General features: G+C 38.4%; 1 protein-coding gene and 1 non-coding gene across 2 annotated transcripts; one reads left to right on the top strand and one right to left on the bottom strand.

Moving 5' to 3' along the window:
• The first annotated feature begins 1801 nt into the window (after positions 1-1801).
• Positions 1802-6342, top strand: LOC120112838 (probable 1-deoxy-D-xylulose-5-phosphate synthase, chloroplastic). The gene is made up of 10 exons (XM_039132741.1): positions 1802-2041; positions 2402-2527; positions 2652-2816; positions 3030-3180; positions 3407-3678; positions 4460-4733; positions 4847-5154; positions 5326-5607; positions 5684-5968; positions 6062-6342. Exons 1-10 carry the CDS (start codon positions 1925-1927, stop codon positions 6209-6211), a joined length of 2130 nt encoding a protein of 709 aa, XP_038988669.1. The 5' UTR covers positions 1802-1924; the 3' UTR covers positions 6212-6342.
• A 4148-nt stretch (positions 6343-10490) lies between these two features.
• TRNAC-GCA lies at positions 10491-10562 on the bottom strand. Its single transcript has one exon. It is a non-coding gene; the product is annotated as a tRNA-Cys (tRNA).
• Between the last annotated feature and the right edge of the window lie 2619 nt (positions 10563-13181).

Genomic DNA, 13181 nt, shown 5'->3' with positions numbered 1-13181 from the left:
CGATGTAGGGGTCTGCTTGATTTTCGGCGGAGTAGGAGTTGGTCTCAGCCTCTGACTGGATTTTTCTTGGCCTTGAGGTCAACCGAGCTTTACCTAGTCGAGACCATGCTTGCTGAGATCACGCTTGCCGAGATCATGCATGCCGAGACCATGCCTACTAAGATTGCGCTTGCCGAGATCATGCACACCGGGACCATGCCTGCTGAGGTCATGCTCGCCGAGATCATGCATGCCGAGGCCATGCTTGCTGCCTGATTTGGGTGCTTTGACCATATGCACCGGGTGATCCACTTTCCCCCCAACACCGGCCATGTGTGAAAAGTGGTGTATCAGTTGTGGACTAACATATGATATTGTGGCTGCTAGCTATCAATGAAAGCATAGTATATATTTGGCCTGCCACGGGCTAGAGCATAGCTGTGATTAGTTCAATGCCGATATCAAATCAAGATAATAAATTATGTTTAATTATAAGTAAATTGAGTTTTATATAACTATGAAATGTGGTATATATGATATCGGTTATGGGCTGAGATGCGATATTGTGTTTACCGACCACGGGCAGAAACATGGTATATGCTTTTGGCCTACCATGGCTTGGAGTATAAGCAGGACTAGTCTAATGCCAAAATGATAATATTGTCAAGATTTTACCTATGTGAACTAGTCAATGATAAGTAAATGGAATTGCTGATTAGGTTAAATATATAATGTGTATAACAAAATTGTGGTGTTGTTTGACATACATCTTGAGACTCCTATTATAGTGATATGTATAAAATTGAGTTGCTATACAGTTAGAACTTGATGTATATGTCAGTATAGCTTATATTTATGTTATATAAATATATACATTAGATCCGTTTTATATTTATTTAATTACTAAATTGTTAATATATGAATCTTATTATTTTTCTATCAGCTATATATTTGCCAAAACTATTTTTCATCTTCATGCTTGTGTGCATGCGTGAAGGATTTTTACTCGACTGTAAAACTAATATCTCTTGTCGCATTTTTTTTTTAGAGTCACAAGATGCCTAGCATTGGATGGGTTTGGGCATCGAGTTGGTGCAATAGAGTCGTTAGTTAGATAGTTAATTTTCTGATACTAGATGAATATTTAAAATTTTGTAATTGACTAAACTTTGCTATTTGATAATGGTGGATTTAATTTGATTTTCCAATGTTATTAGAATTATATTTATTGTATGGGCCTTGCATGACCTCTAGTGCATAGCTTTAGGGTTCAAGCAGCTGTGTCATATGATGAACTTGGGTGATAGGTTTAGAGCGTGACACTTTCGTTCCTCCTCTTCTCACGAACCAAACAGGTCCGTTGTCATACAAGTAAAAACAGATAAATCCTACAAGTAAAGAATTGTAATTTTATAAACATTTAGAAAAAAATGCGCACTATGGAGTATGCATTCTTGGAAATTGCTTAATTTCTAATTCTTGGAAACAGATAAGTCTCAGCCGAATGCCCATACATCCAAGTATCTCGGTGGAAATCTCGGCAGAGATGAGAACACTTGCTTTTGTTTTCCCTAACATTTTCTTTTCCTCCGAATGTATCAACCGACGTTATCCTTTGCGAATCTCTGATGAGGTGGCCCAATGAGACCCGGTGCCCATATCGTGTCGGCCCGAGGAGAGGATTTCATGGGGACGGAAGGCACGACCATGGTAGGCCGGCTTCGAACGTAGCAAATTAATGGCAGCCACATGCATCCACGCCTTGACCATTGTCCTCTCTCTATTCATTTTTGGTCTCACTCCCTGTCATCATCCAACATGACACTTTCCTTCTCTTTTCCCTTGCTCTTGCGTCTCTACAAAGCCCACTAACTCTTCCGCTCTTTCGACCCTCCTCCTCCTCTGCTATTGTTTTGTCTATTATTGCTTCCTCTTGTTGCTTCCCATGGCTTTGGCTCTCCCTGCATTCTTCTTCCCTTCCCAAAAACCCTCTCTTTTGTCTTCCCACTGGCTTGGAGGGGCTGACCTCCATTCCTACCAGCATCAGTATAGACTTCTCAAGGTTAGTTTGCTCCACCTTCCAAATTTTTTTTTTTTTAATCTTCAGGTGACTAGCAAGTCTTCTGCAGTGTCTTTAGTTGGAATTATGGTGATGTAATACAGAGTCTTATGAGTGGTTGAGTTCTTAGTTATAAAATATAATGGTTGAGTTGAAGATGAGGAATTTTTTGAATCTTTTCCAAGATTTAATAATTGATAATCTGAATAAAACGACCATGAAGGTGGTCTAAGACACACATAATCATAATTAGAAATTAGAATTATTGATAACAGGTTTTTCAGACTTAAAGCTGCTTATAAACTACCAATGAATTGGATGTATGAGTCAATTAAATGGGGTTGTTTTTGTGGTGTTTTGCAGACTAGGAAAAAGCCATGTGTTGGTGCATCACTGTCAGAGCGTGGAGAGTATCATTCACAGAGACCTCCAACTCCTCTCTTGGACACTATCAACTTTCCCATCCACATGAAGAATCTCTCAATCAAGGTTAGCTGAGGAGTGCCTAAAACCACCCTTTCACACTTTCTCTGAAACGTTTGCTAAGGATCTCAGCGAAAGATCAGTGTGGCATATGGTGCTGAAGCTAGAATTATCATTTTAATTCGTACAGGAGCTTAAACAACTCGCAGATGAGCTCCGTTCGGACATCATCTTCCATGTCTCAGAAACCGGAGGTCATCTTGGCTCGAGCCTTGGTGTTGTTGAGCTAACAGTTGCCCTCCACCATGCCTTCAATGCTCCTCAAGATAAGATACTCTGGGATGTTGGCCACCAGGTTCTTTACTTTTCTTTGAATGCCAAAATCTTCTATACTTTCTCGCAGTTCTCTTCTAATGGAGAGAATGATGATGGCTGCTTGAAAAACTTTAGAATATAGTTATGAATACATTTTATTTTGTTATTTCTCAATCGAATATTCAAATAAGATTTTCTTGATGTATGGAAAAGAAGCAAGACCAAGTGTTCTGAGAGTTCGATGTTTTTGCAGTCATATCCACACAAAATTTTGACAGGGAGGAGAGACAAGATGCCAACTTTGAGACAGAAGAATGGCTTATCGGGGTTCACTAAACGCTCGGAGAGCGAGTATGACTCCTTTGGTGCTGGTCACAGTTCCACCAGTATCTCGGCAGCCCTTGGTACCTTTGGATCCTATACCTCTCTCTAAATTATGCAGTTCATAATAGAAATCATGCTTCTTAGCATCACCATATCAACTAAAACTTCTAGTTTTCTGGTTCTAAGTGTACATAATAATGTAATCTTCTTGGTCTTGAGGTTGCACTACTCTGAGAATGATGAGCTGCCATTTATTTCGTCAAGTATTCATTGCTTCCAATACATGAAATGCTTTCTGGTGATCAGGGATGGCTGTTGGAAGAGACCTGAAGGGAAGAAAGAACAACGTGATCGCGGTAATAGGAGATGGAGCCATGACCGCGGGACAGGCATATGAGGCTATGAACAATGCTGGATATCTTGATTCAGACATGATTGTCATACTGAATGACAACAATCAGGTTTCTCTGCCCACTGCTAATCTTGATGGGCCTATACCACCAGTTGGAGCTTTGAGCAGTGCTCTCAGTAGATTGCAGTCTAGCCGGCCTCTGAGAGAACTCAGGGAGGTAGCCAAGGTAAGCAAAGGCATATATATTCTGTTTAACTTTGGGTGGATGGGTTATGTGGGTGTGCCAGTGTGGGTATGTTCATTTTTTTCTTCTCCCTATCTAAGGGAGAGCAATAATAAGACTGCAAGGCCAAAAAGTTTGAAAAAATTCTGACCAGAGCTTCACTTTAACGGAATTCTAGATAAAAATTTTGGAGAATTGCTCTAGATGGATCCTACTTTATTGTTGAGTTCATGGGCATGCTCATTTTTTCTCCTCCTCATCTATGGGAGAGTAATAATCCAAAAACTGGAAAAATTTCTGACCAAAGCTTCACTCTAACTGAATTCTAGATAAAAATTTGAGGGAATTGCTCTTGTACATGGATCCTACTTTATTGTTGACTTCTTGGGTATGCTCATCTTTCTCCTCCCTATCTAAGGGAAAGTAATAATAAGACTACAAGGCCAAAAAGTTGGAAAACTTTATGACCAGAGCTTCACTCAACTGAATTCTAGATAAAAATTATGAGGAATTGCTCTTGTACATGGACGTTCACAAAAATTTTGATCAATTGTCTTGTGTAAGACTGGTCACCAATTTCTTTAACATTGCTATTGAGCTAGATTTTGCAAGCTTATTGCCACTGAAATTAGTACTACTAGGGAATTTCTTCAGTATTGTCCGCTGAGGAACTAGAATCAGTTCTCCTGGCACAAACAAGCATTATGATGCAGCCAAAAGCACCAGTTATTTCTCTTTTCTGCAATCATAAAAATCTGAAACGTGTGTTTGAACAATTTTTTAGGGAGTCACAAAGCAGATTGGTGGGTCAATGCATGAACTAGCTGCAAAAGTTGATGAATATGCTCGAGGAATGATTAGTGGATCTGGTTCAACATTGTTTGAAGAGCTCGGTCTCTACTACATAGGTCCAGTTGATGGTCACAACATGGATGACCTCGTCACCATTCTCAAAGAGGTTAAGAGCACAAAAACAACAGGCCCCGTTTTCATCCATGTTGTAACTGAGAAAGGAAGAGGATACCCCTATGCGGAGAGAGCTGCTGACAAGTATCATGGTGAAGACTGAATTCTACGGAGGAATGCAGAGTGAAGAAGATTTGAGAATTAGTTTCTACTCAGTGGTAACGTCTGCTATGTCGTAATCTGTGTCTTTTTTTTTCCTCTTCAGGTGTCGCGAAATTTGATCCAGCAAGTGGGAAGCAATTCAAATCTAGTACCAAGACTCAGTCTTACACAAAATACTTTGCTGAGGCTTTGATGGCTGAAGCAGAGGTGGACAAAGATATTGTTGCAATCCATGCAGCAATGGGAGGGGGAACAGGCCTCAACTACTTTGTTCGCCGCTTTCCAGCAAGGTGCTTTGATGTTGGAATCGCAGAGCAGCATGCTGTCACATTTGCAGCTGGTCTAGCCTGTGAAGGCCTTAAGCCCTTCTGCGCAATCTACTCATCGTTCTTGCAACGGGCTTACGATCAGGCAAGTCGATGTCTTGCGCTGCATTTGCTTCTCGAGAATTTGCAGCAGAAGTATGAGAACTTGAGATGCAGTCATGAGCCAGCTGATCCATTTCATAGGCATTTGAAGCAAGATCTCACCAAAATACATTTAGAATTGCGAGAGACTCATGTTTCAGTTTTTGTGATGCAGGTGATACATGATGTGGATCTGCAGAAACTGCCGGTAAGGTTTGCGATGGATCGGGCAGGGCTCGTTGGGGCCGATGGACCGACTCATTGTGGATCCTTCGATGTCGCATACATGGCATGCCTGCCAAATATGGTGGTCATGGCTCCTTCGGACGAGGCTGAGCTGTTTCACATGGTTGCCACTGCCGCAGCCATCGACGACCGGCCATCTTGTTTCCGATATCCAAGAGGTAATGGGGTTGGTGTTCCTCTACCTGCAAGAAACAAGGGTGTCCCTCTTGAGGTATTTGTTATGCTTCAACTATGTGTAAGCTCACATAACAATCATGAGGACAAAATAGATTAACAGGCTTTGGCAGGTGGGCAAAGGTAGGATACTGATAGAGGGTGAGAGGGTGGCACTTCTGGGATATGGAGCAGCTGTTCAAGCCTGCTTGGCTGCTGCTTCCCTGGTAGAGCAACATGGCCTGAAAGTAACGGTTGCGGATGCGCGCTTCTGCAAGCCATTGGATCGCGCCCTCGTTCGAAGCCTAGCGAAATCGCATGAGGTTCTGATCACGGTTGAAGAAGGCTCCATCGGGGGATTCGGCTCTCATGTTGCTCAGTTCATGGCTCTTGATGGCCTCCTTGATGGCGCAACTAAGGTAAGATCCATCGCCTAGTAGCATGATCGGAGGTGTGGTTATATTAGAAGTCTTGCAGGATACTGATTCTGATTTCCAAATTATTGGGTGCAGTGGAGACCAATGGTTCTTCCAGATGGATACATTGACCATGGATCACCAGCTGATCAGTTAGAAGAGGCTGGCTTGACACCATATCATATAGCAGCTACTGTATTTAGTATTCTTGGACAAACTAGAGAGGCTCTTGAAATCATGTCATAGTGAGAAAACAACAGGTAAGTAGATAAAGAGGGTGGTCTTTGTCCCCCTGACTGTAAATTTTGATGTTAGTGTGGTAAGAAGAAAACAGGTCTTTGAGCTAGTCTGAATGCAAAATGATTCACTTGACCAAAGGATGATAACAAATGGATTTTAACTGTTTAAAAACATTAAATCTCTTTTCCTATGATAGGAAAACATTAAATCTCAGAAGGAAAACTTTCGATGTTCAGTAACTCAGGCTCTGAGTATTTATAATTTTGTTGAGGATTATGTATTTGTTTGCTCGAGAACAAAAGAAAATGCAGATATCTTCGGAAATTCGTAGAGATATCTGATCTCCGATGCCTCGATAGGGTGTATAACGAGAAGCCAATTAGAATTCTATGCCTTCATAGGAAACCAATGTTGGCAGTCATAGTAAGATATAACTAAGAAGTTGTTATTAGTTCACTAGAACATCACAACTTACAAAATGAAGTTGATGATTATAAAATTTGTAAATTACATTTTTCAAGCATACTTAAAAACATCCTTTCGCAGCCAAGGGAAGCAATCGAGGACCATTGCAACCGATTATGCTTAACATCATAGATGATATCATCCACCTTCCTAAATGAAGCATGAAGAGTTCTTCTCTTCCTTTCAAATCAAATGGACCACCAGGTAGTCATGAACAAAATATTCCAACATCCTTGAAAACTTGCTTAATTCTCTTCTGCTTACAAATTGTCCAAAAAGAAAATAATGAAGCTATTCACTTCCAACTTGGTCATTAAGGATTTCCATGTAAATTTAACAAAATCATCAAAGATTATTTGGATGGGGCCAACTCCACTTCTTCAAATAATCCAATTTCAAAACTTTCTCCTTTAGAACAAGCGAATAGAAAATCTCAACTTTTTCTGAATCAATAAGTGGACCAAATCTCTTTCCTTTTAGGCATTTGAACTCTCCCAAAATTAAGTTAGTTATAGAAGGACTTTATGAAAACTATCCTGATAAACTCCATTCCCATACTAACTTGTCTGAATTTAAGGATGGAGAGAAGGAATAAACCAACTGAATTAACTGAAATAACCCTCCAAGCAACCCTTAGGAAATAGATCTTCAGAAAAAACAATCTCCAACTCTTTCAGCAATTAGCTCTTAAATGGAATTAGCAACCAAACAATTTTTATCAAATGTCAAACTTAAAAGTTTACAAAAAAAATAAGAATTTAGAGTACATGTTGTATCACACTGATCCAGCTAGAACCTAGCTCTCAATCCATCATCCAGTCTGAAGGAAACAATCTTTGGGCTTTTAAGACTCCCTCCTAGAAAATGAAGCCCAAGGAAGACAAGAATAGGAATCAGAGTGCCTTCGCTTTTGATAATTAATCACACAAACTCTCTCCCTCCAAACCAAGTGCTCTGCATTACAAAACCACCGCCAAGATTCGCCCGGAAGTGCTTTTAATTAAGTTCTTCCAAGTTCCTAACAGCAAGATCACCTTGAGATTTTGATTTGCAAACAATCGTCCAACTTACCAGGCAAAACCCTCCATTAATAGAAACTTCTCCTTTCCAAAGGAAACCTCTTCTAATCCTATCAATCCTTTTAATCACCCCCAAGAAGGAATCAAGGACAGAAGATAGAGAGGAAGATTAGATTAAACAAAATGCTAAAGTTAACCTCCCCCAGAATAAGAGAGCTTTACCCCTTTTTTTTTGTGTGTGTGTGTGGGGGGGGGGGGGGGGGGGGTGTTTACAAAACTTGACCATTGGATCATGCCCCACACATATCTCAAAGCACTCCCAACTCTTCCATTTACATCTGCATGGATCTGAAAGCAATTGTTGTATGGTCCAACGGTAGATTCATGTGAAAGAAGGTGGTGAATCCATCTCCATGCAAAAGATACAACCCCTATCCTATCCAAAAATTATTATACTTTATTTTCTTTAAAATGGAATTATGTTGATAGTAATGTCTCGTGCTATTATTTATCCTCTCTCTCTCTCCTCTTCCTCCCTCCACGCTCCCTCTTTTTTTTTTCCCGATATATCATGCTCTCTCTTAATAAATTTGGTCTTTGGGCCATTTCCTCTCAAAAAAACAGAAAATAAAACTAAAAAAGACAAAGTTGAATATGAAAAAGAAAATAAAAATAATGGATAAGCTTTCTGACTAAGTAGGATCTAAGCTTTCCGTCAAGAGAAAAAAAAAGAAAGAAAGAAAAGCAAGAAAAAAAAGCTAAATATAATTTAATAGAAGAAAAATAAAATTTTAAAAATAAAAAAGAATTGAAAATTTTAAATAGGGTACAATAAATTTAAGGGTCCAACTGGGTTTGAACCTTTTCATTACAAGAAAAGGAATAAAAAGAAAATGGAAAGAAAAAATAAAGAAGAAAGCAAAATAGAATTTAGCAAAAGAAGAGGAAAAGAAAGAAAAGTGTGATAAAAAAGAAGAAAGCTATATATAATTTAACAGAAGAAAGAAAAAAATAAAATTTTAAGAAACGGAAAGGAGTAAAAATTTCAAACAATATAGAATTTGCTTATGGGCCCAACCGGGTTTGAATAAAAGCTACATAGAATTTATCAAAAGGACAAAAAAAAAGAATAGTATTTTTAAAAAAATCATAAAATATATAATTCATTTAAAGGCCCAACTGAGTTTGAATGAAAGCTAAATAGAATTTAGAAAAAAAAAGAAAAATTAAAAAAAAAGTAAAAAATTAATTTTACTTAAGGGCCCAATTTTGAAACAATGTTGGCAAAAATTCTTTTTCTTATAGAGGTTTGGACCAAATTTGTCTCCCAAAATATCCAAAAAAAATAAAAATTATTTTTTTAAAATGGAATTGATGTAATTCTATTGTTCGCACCTTTTGGTGCCATCCTTTATTCTCTCTCTCTCCCCCTTTTTTTTCTCTTTAATATTTTTGAGAGGATTGTACTTCTCTTCCGGATAAATTTAGACTTCGGCTTATTTCCTCTATTAAAAAAATAGAAAAAGAGTTAAATATGAAAAAATAAATAAAAAATAAAGGGATTGATTTTTAACTATGAAGGATTTTAGCTTTTTTTTTTTTGCTAAAACCGGTGTTTCATACAAGTCGGGTACGAATACACCCAGACGAATCTGCAAACAAAATGTCCCGGAATGCACCGGGCAAGTCATCCTCACCAACCCATAAGGTGTCTCCCGAGTGGCTAGCCACATACGCCGCCACCCAGTCCGCGGCCCCATTGGCCTCCCGATATATATGCATAGCCCGAAAGATGATCCCCTCCCCTACCATCGACCGTATATCACGAAGCAAAGGATGCACTCCTCCTCCATCACTGTGAGGGCCCTGCTGGGCCCAGCTGATCATCGTGGACGAGTCGTCCTCCAGGAGGATAGAGCTCGCTCGAAGCACTCGTCGCGCATGTCGCAATCCCAGCCAAGCCGCTCGCAGCTTTGCCCCTGGGATTACTAGGAGGAAAGGAGAAGAAAGAAAAGTGGGGGAGAAAAGGAAGAAAGCTAAATATAATTTAATAAAAGAAAGAATAGAATTTTTAAAGAAAAAAGAAGTATAATTTTCAAATAGTATACAATTCATTTAAAGCCCAACCAGGTTTGAACCTCTTTTCATTAGGAGACAAGGAATAGAAATAAAAGGGAGAAAAAAAAATAAAAGAAGAAAACTAAATAGAATTTAGCAAAAGGAAAAAGCTAAATACAAATTAGCAGTAGAAAGAAAGAATAGATTTTTAAAGAAAAAAGTGAAAATACAAAAAAAATAAAATTTATTTAAGGGCCCAGCTGTAGTTGCATGAAAGCTGAATAGAATTAGCAAAAGAAAGAAAGGAGAATATGAACAAAAATCTACTAAAATATGCAATTCATTTAAGGGCCCAATGAAGCTTGAATGAAAGCTTAATCGATTTAGCAAAAGAAAGAAAAATAATTAAAAAAGTAAAATATTCAATCTTATTTAAGGGCCCAACCGGGTTTGGACCTTTTGATTGAGACCCGAAGAATAGAAAGAAAAAGGAAAGGAAAAAAAAAGAAAAAAGCTAAATAGAATCTGCAAAAAAAAGAGGAAAGCTAAATATATTTAACAGAAGAAAGAAATAACAGAATTTTCAGAAAAGAGAGAGAAAATTAAAAATTTTAAGTAGTATGAAATTCATTTAAAGGCCCAACTAGGTAAGCATGAAAGCTAAAGAGAATTTAGAGGGAAAAAAAAATGTGTATATATATATATATATATATAACGAGAGTAAAAATAATAAGTTTCATTTAAGGGCCCAACCGGGTTCGAACCGGTGACCTATTGATCTGCAGTCAATTGCTCTACCACTGAGCTATGGACCCGAAGCGTGGAATAAAAACTGCTTCTAACTTTCTAAGTTCCATGATACATCAAAAGCAAGGAGCCCTCACTATAATTCATTAATACTTTTCTTCTTTTTTCTATTTTAACAATAATAACTTGGCCACCCCTTGTGCACTTATGTCATTAAGGGCTTAACTGGTAACAGCACCAAATAATGGTCCATTAGTCCAAATCTGTTTGGGTCTAATGTTAGGTCCCAGTCTTAACTTGTTTTACATGAGGCAAGTGTATAAGGTTTGCTTGAAAGCTTGGGAACCAAATACATCAATGGGGGCATTAGATCGATCTTATATGCTGATGACACTTTGTTATTTTCTGATGCTAAAGATTAGTTTAATAATGCCGAAATTTATCCTTTATTATTTGGAATTGCTTACTGGGCTTAAAATAATCTTGAATAAGGATCAAATACAAGATTGTTAGATCACCTAGACGGTCCTATGTTTCGGCCCGTTAAATGACTTAGGCAAAATGCCCAGATGCCAGGTGTTTTGAGTAAAAAGTATCTTAATATAACTATTTTATTCACAGAATTACAGAATTATGAAATTTTTATTTAACGATTTTATTTTTACATAATAATTTTTCTAACAGGTGGTTTAAATTATTTAAAGTTTCGAAGAAATATAACATTTTCAAGCATCAATTAGTATCACATTACAAATGGGCTTAAATAATTCTTTACTAGAATAGAATTAGTTAAAAATAATAATATTTCACAAAACAAGAAATAACATACTCACCGAGACAAAGGCAGGCAGACACTTGTCTAGGTGCCAAACTAAGGGATTTAATAGTTACCTTATGGAAAGTCTAAAATACATCAGACACAGGTATTTAGGTTGTCCATGCACCTAGGTATCCATCTATAATTTCCTTAGGTAGGTAGTTTACTTGGATACTCCAAAAGGTGTAAAAATTCTAACAATAATTTTTTTTTTATATAATAGTAACTCACGCCATATGCATATGAGTGCATCCATAAGAGTCAAAAAGAAGAAGCCAACCAAGGGGTGGGGGAGCTGACTCCATACTCTTCCAGCGAAATCCTCCTGATTGGTGTGCCGCATAAAAGACAACCCAATCGGCCGCACTATTCGCCTCCCGATAGACATAGATAGCCCGGAATGCTGCAAGCCCTCCCATAATCTCACAAATATCCCACCTTCAAGATGGATACAGGTCGTCCCTAGGACCAATCTGGCAAAGATAATACCCTCCTATGTAGCTCTCAGCTCTGCACCATTGATTGACTCGTCGACGACGCACGCCGTCCCTCGACCGCAATGAACCTGGACTCATGATCCCTGATCACAAAGCCCACTCCACCTCTATCTCCTCATGGTTAACCTCCATGAACCCATGTTGGGTGTCTTCTAATCCACGTAGGCCGAGTTCGCTCTGATATCATTTGTCATAATCCAGAACCCCACCCAAAAAAACTAGCCGGAAGATATTTTTTGGGTTTCTTAGTTCTGTATAAGTACTCAAGATCTTCTCGACGAATAACCGATGTGGGACTAAACACACACCCGCATAGGTTCTCACACTCTATTACTTAGTTTTCCTATTCATTGCTTAAAATTAAAGAAAGTTATTAGATGAATTTATCCATGTTGGATAAATTCGTCAAAAGAATTTCTAGGTGGAAGAAAAGGTTGGACATCCTGCAGAAGATTATTGCCTCTCGGTTTTGTTCTAGGAACTATTCTCACCTTCTGGAGGTCTTCTCTAAATTAAGTATCAAGTTCAATGGTTAAAAAAAAGATAAAAATGGGAAAGGAATTACTCTAAAAAGGTGATGATAAGATCTCAGGTGGTGCTTGTTTACTCAACTAGAGAGAATTTACCGACACAATTCTGTATAGGATTGAAGGTAGTACGCATATCGATGATTGAAGGAAATATGCATATCGAAGATTTAAAATCTTTTAGTGTTGCGCTCTTAGTTAGGCGGTGATAATACTTTTCCGAAAAAAGGATTAAATGTTGAAAAATGTTGATTGCAAGGAGGCATTATTCTAGAAAATGGTTCGGGCGTGCTTCTAGTTATTCTATCATAGCTTGCTTCTAGAAGCATGTGCGAAAAATATATAATATTTTTGTAGTTAGGTCGAAGACATACAACACGGACTAAACGATTCGTTCAATGAATCATAAGGCATGGACTCAATCATGGCCAAGGTCGTTCAATAATGTTCATCAATGGTAGTTTCAGGGACACTCAATAGGATCAGGATGATTAGTCTAGCAAGCTGCCTGAGCACCAAGGCGGTTCAGGGCCTCTTTGCAGTGGTCGACCCAGATATATATGATAGGGAGATGGGACTAGTACTTGGATCCATGGGTCGTCTTAGAGAAAGAAAGAGGGAAAGAGAGAAAAAAAAGAGAGAGATAAAAAAGAGAAAGAGGAAAGAGAGGTTGGGATCCTTGGGGGTCGTGCCAGAGGACTTGGCTAGCAGCCAGTGGGGGTGGACAGCTGGCGGTGGTGGCCAGCAAGCAAGAAATCCAAGAAAAAAGCTTGGAAAAATAAGGGAATTGAACATTTTTCTTTGTTTTCAGTTGTTGATCACTTATCGGTAACCATGGCTCCGCTA

This window comes from Phoenix dactylifera, chromosome 13 (genome assembly GCF_009389715.1).
Source record: "Phoenix dactylifera cultivar Barhee BC4 chromosome 13, palm_55x_up_171113_PBpolish2nd_filt_p, whole genome shotgun sequence".
NCBI classification, from domain to species: domain Eukaryota; kingdom Viridiplantae; phylum Streptophyta; class Magnoliopsida; order Arecales; family Arecaceae; genus Phoenix; species Phoenix dactylifera.
This window is presented reverse-complemented; position numbering and strand designations above follow the sequence as displayed.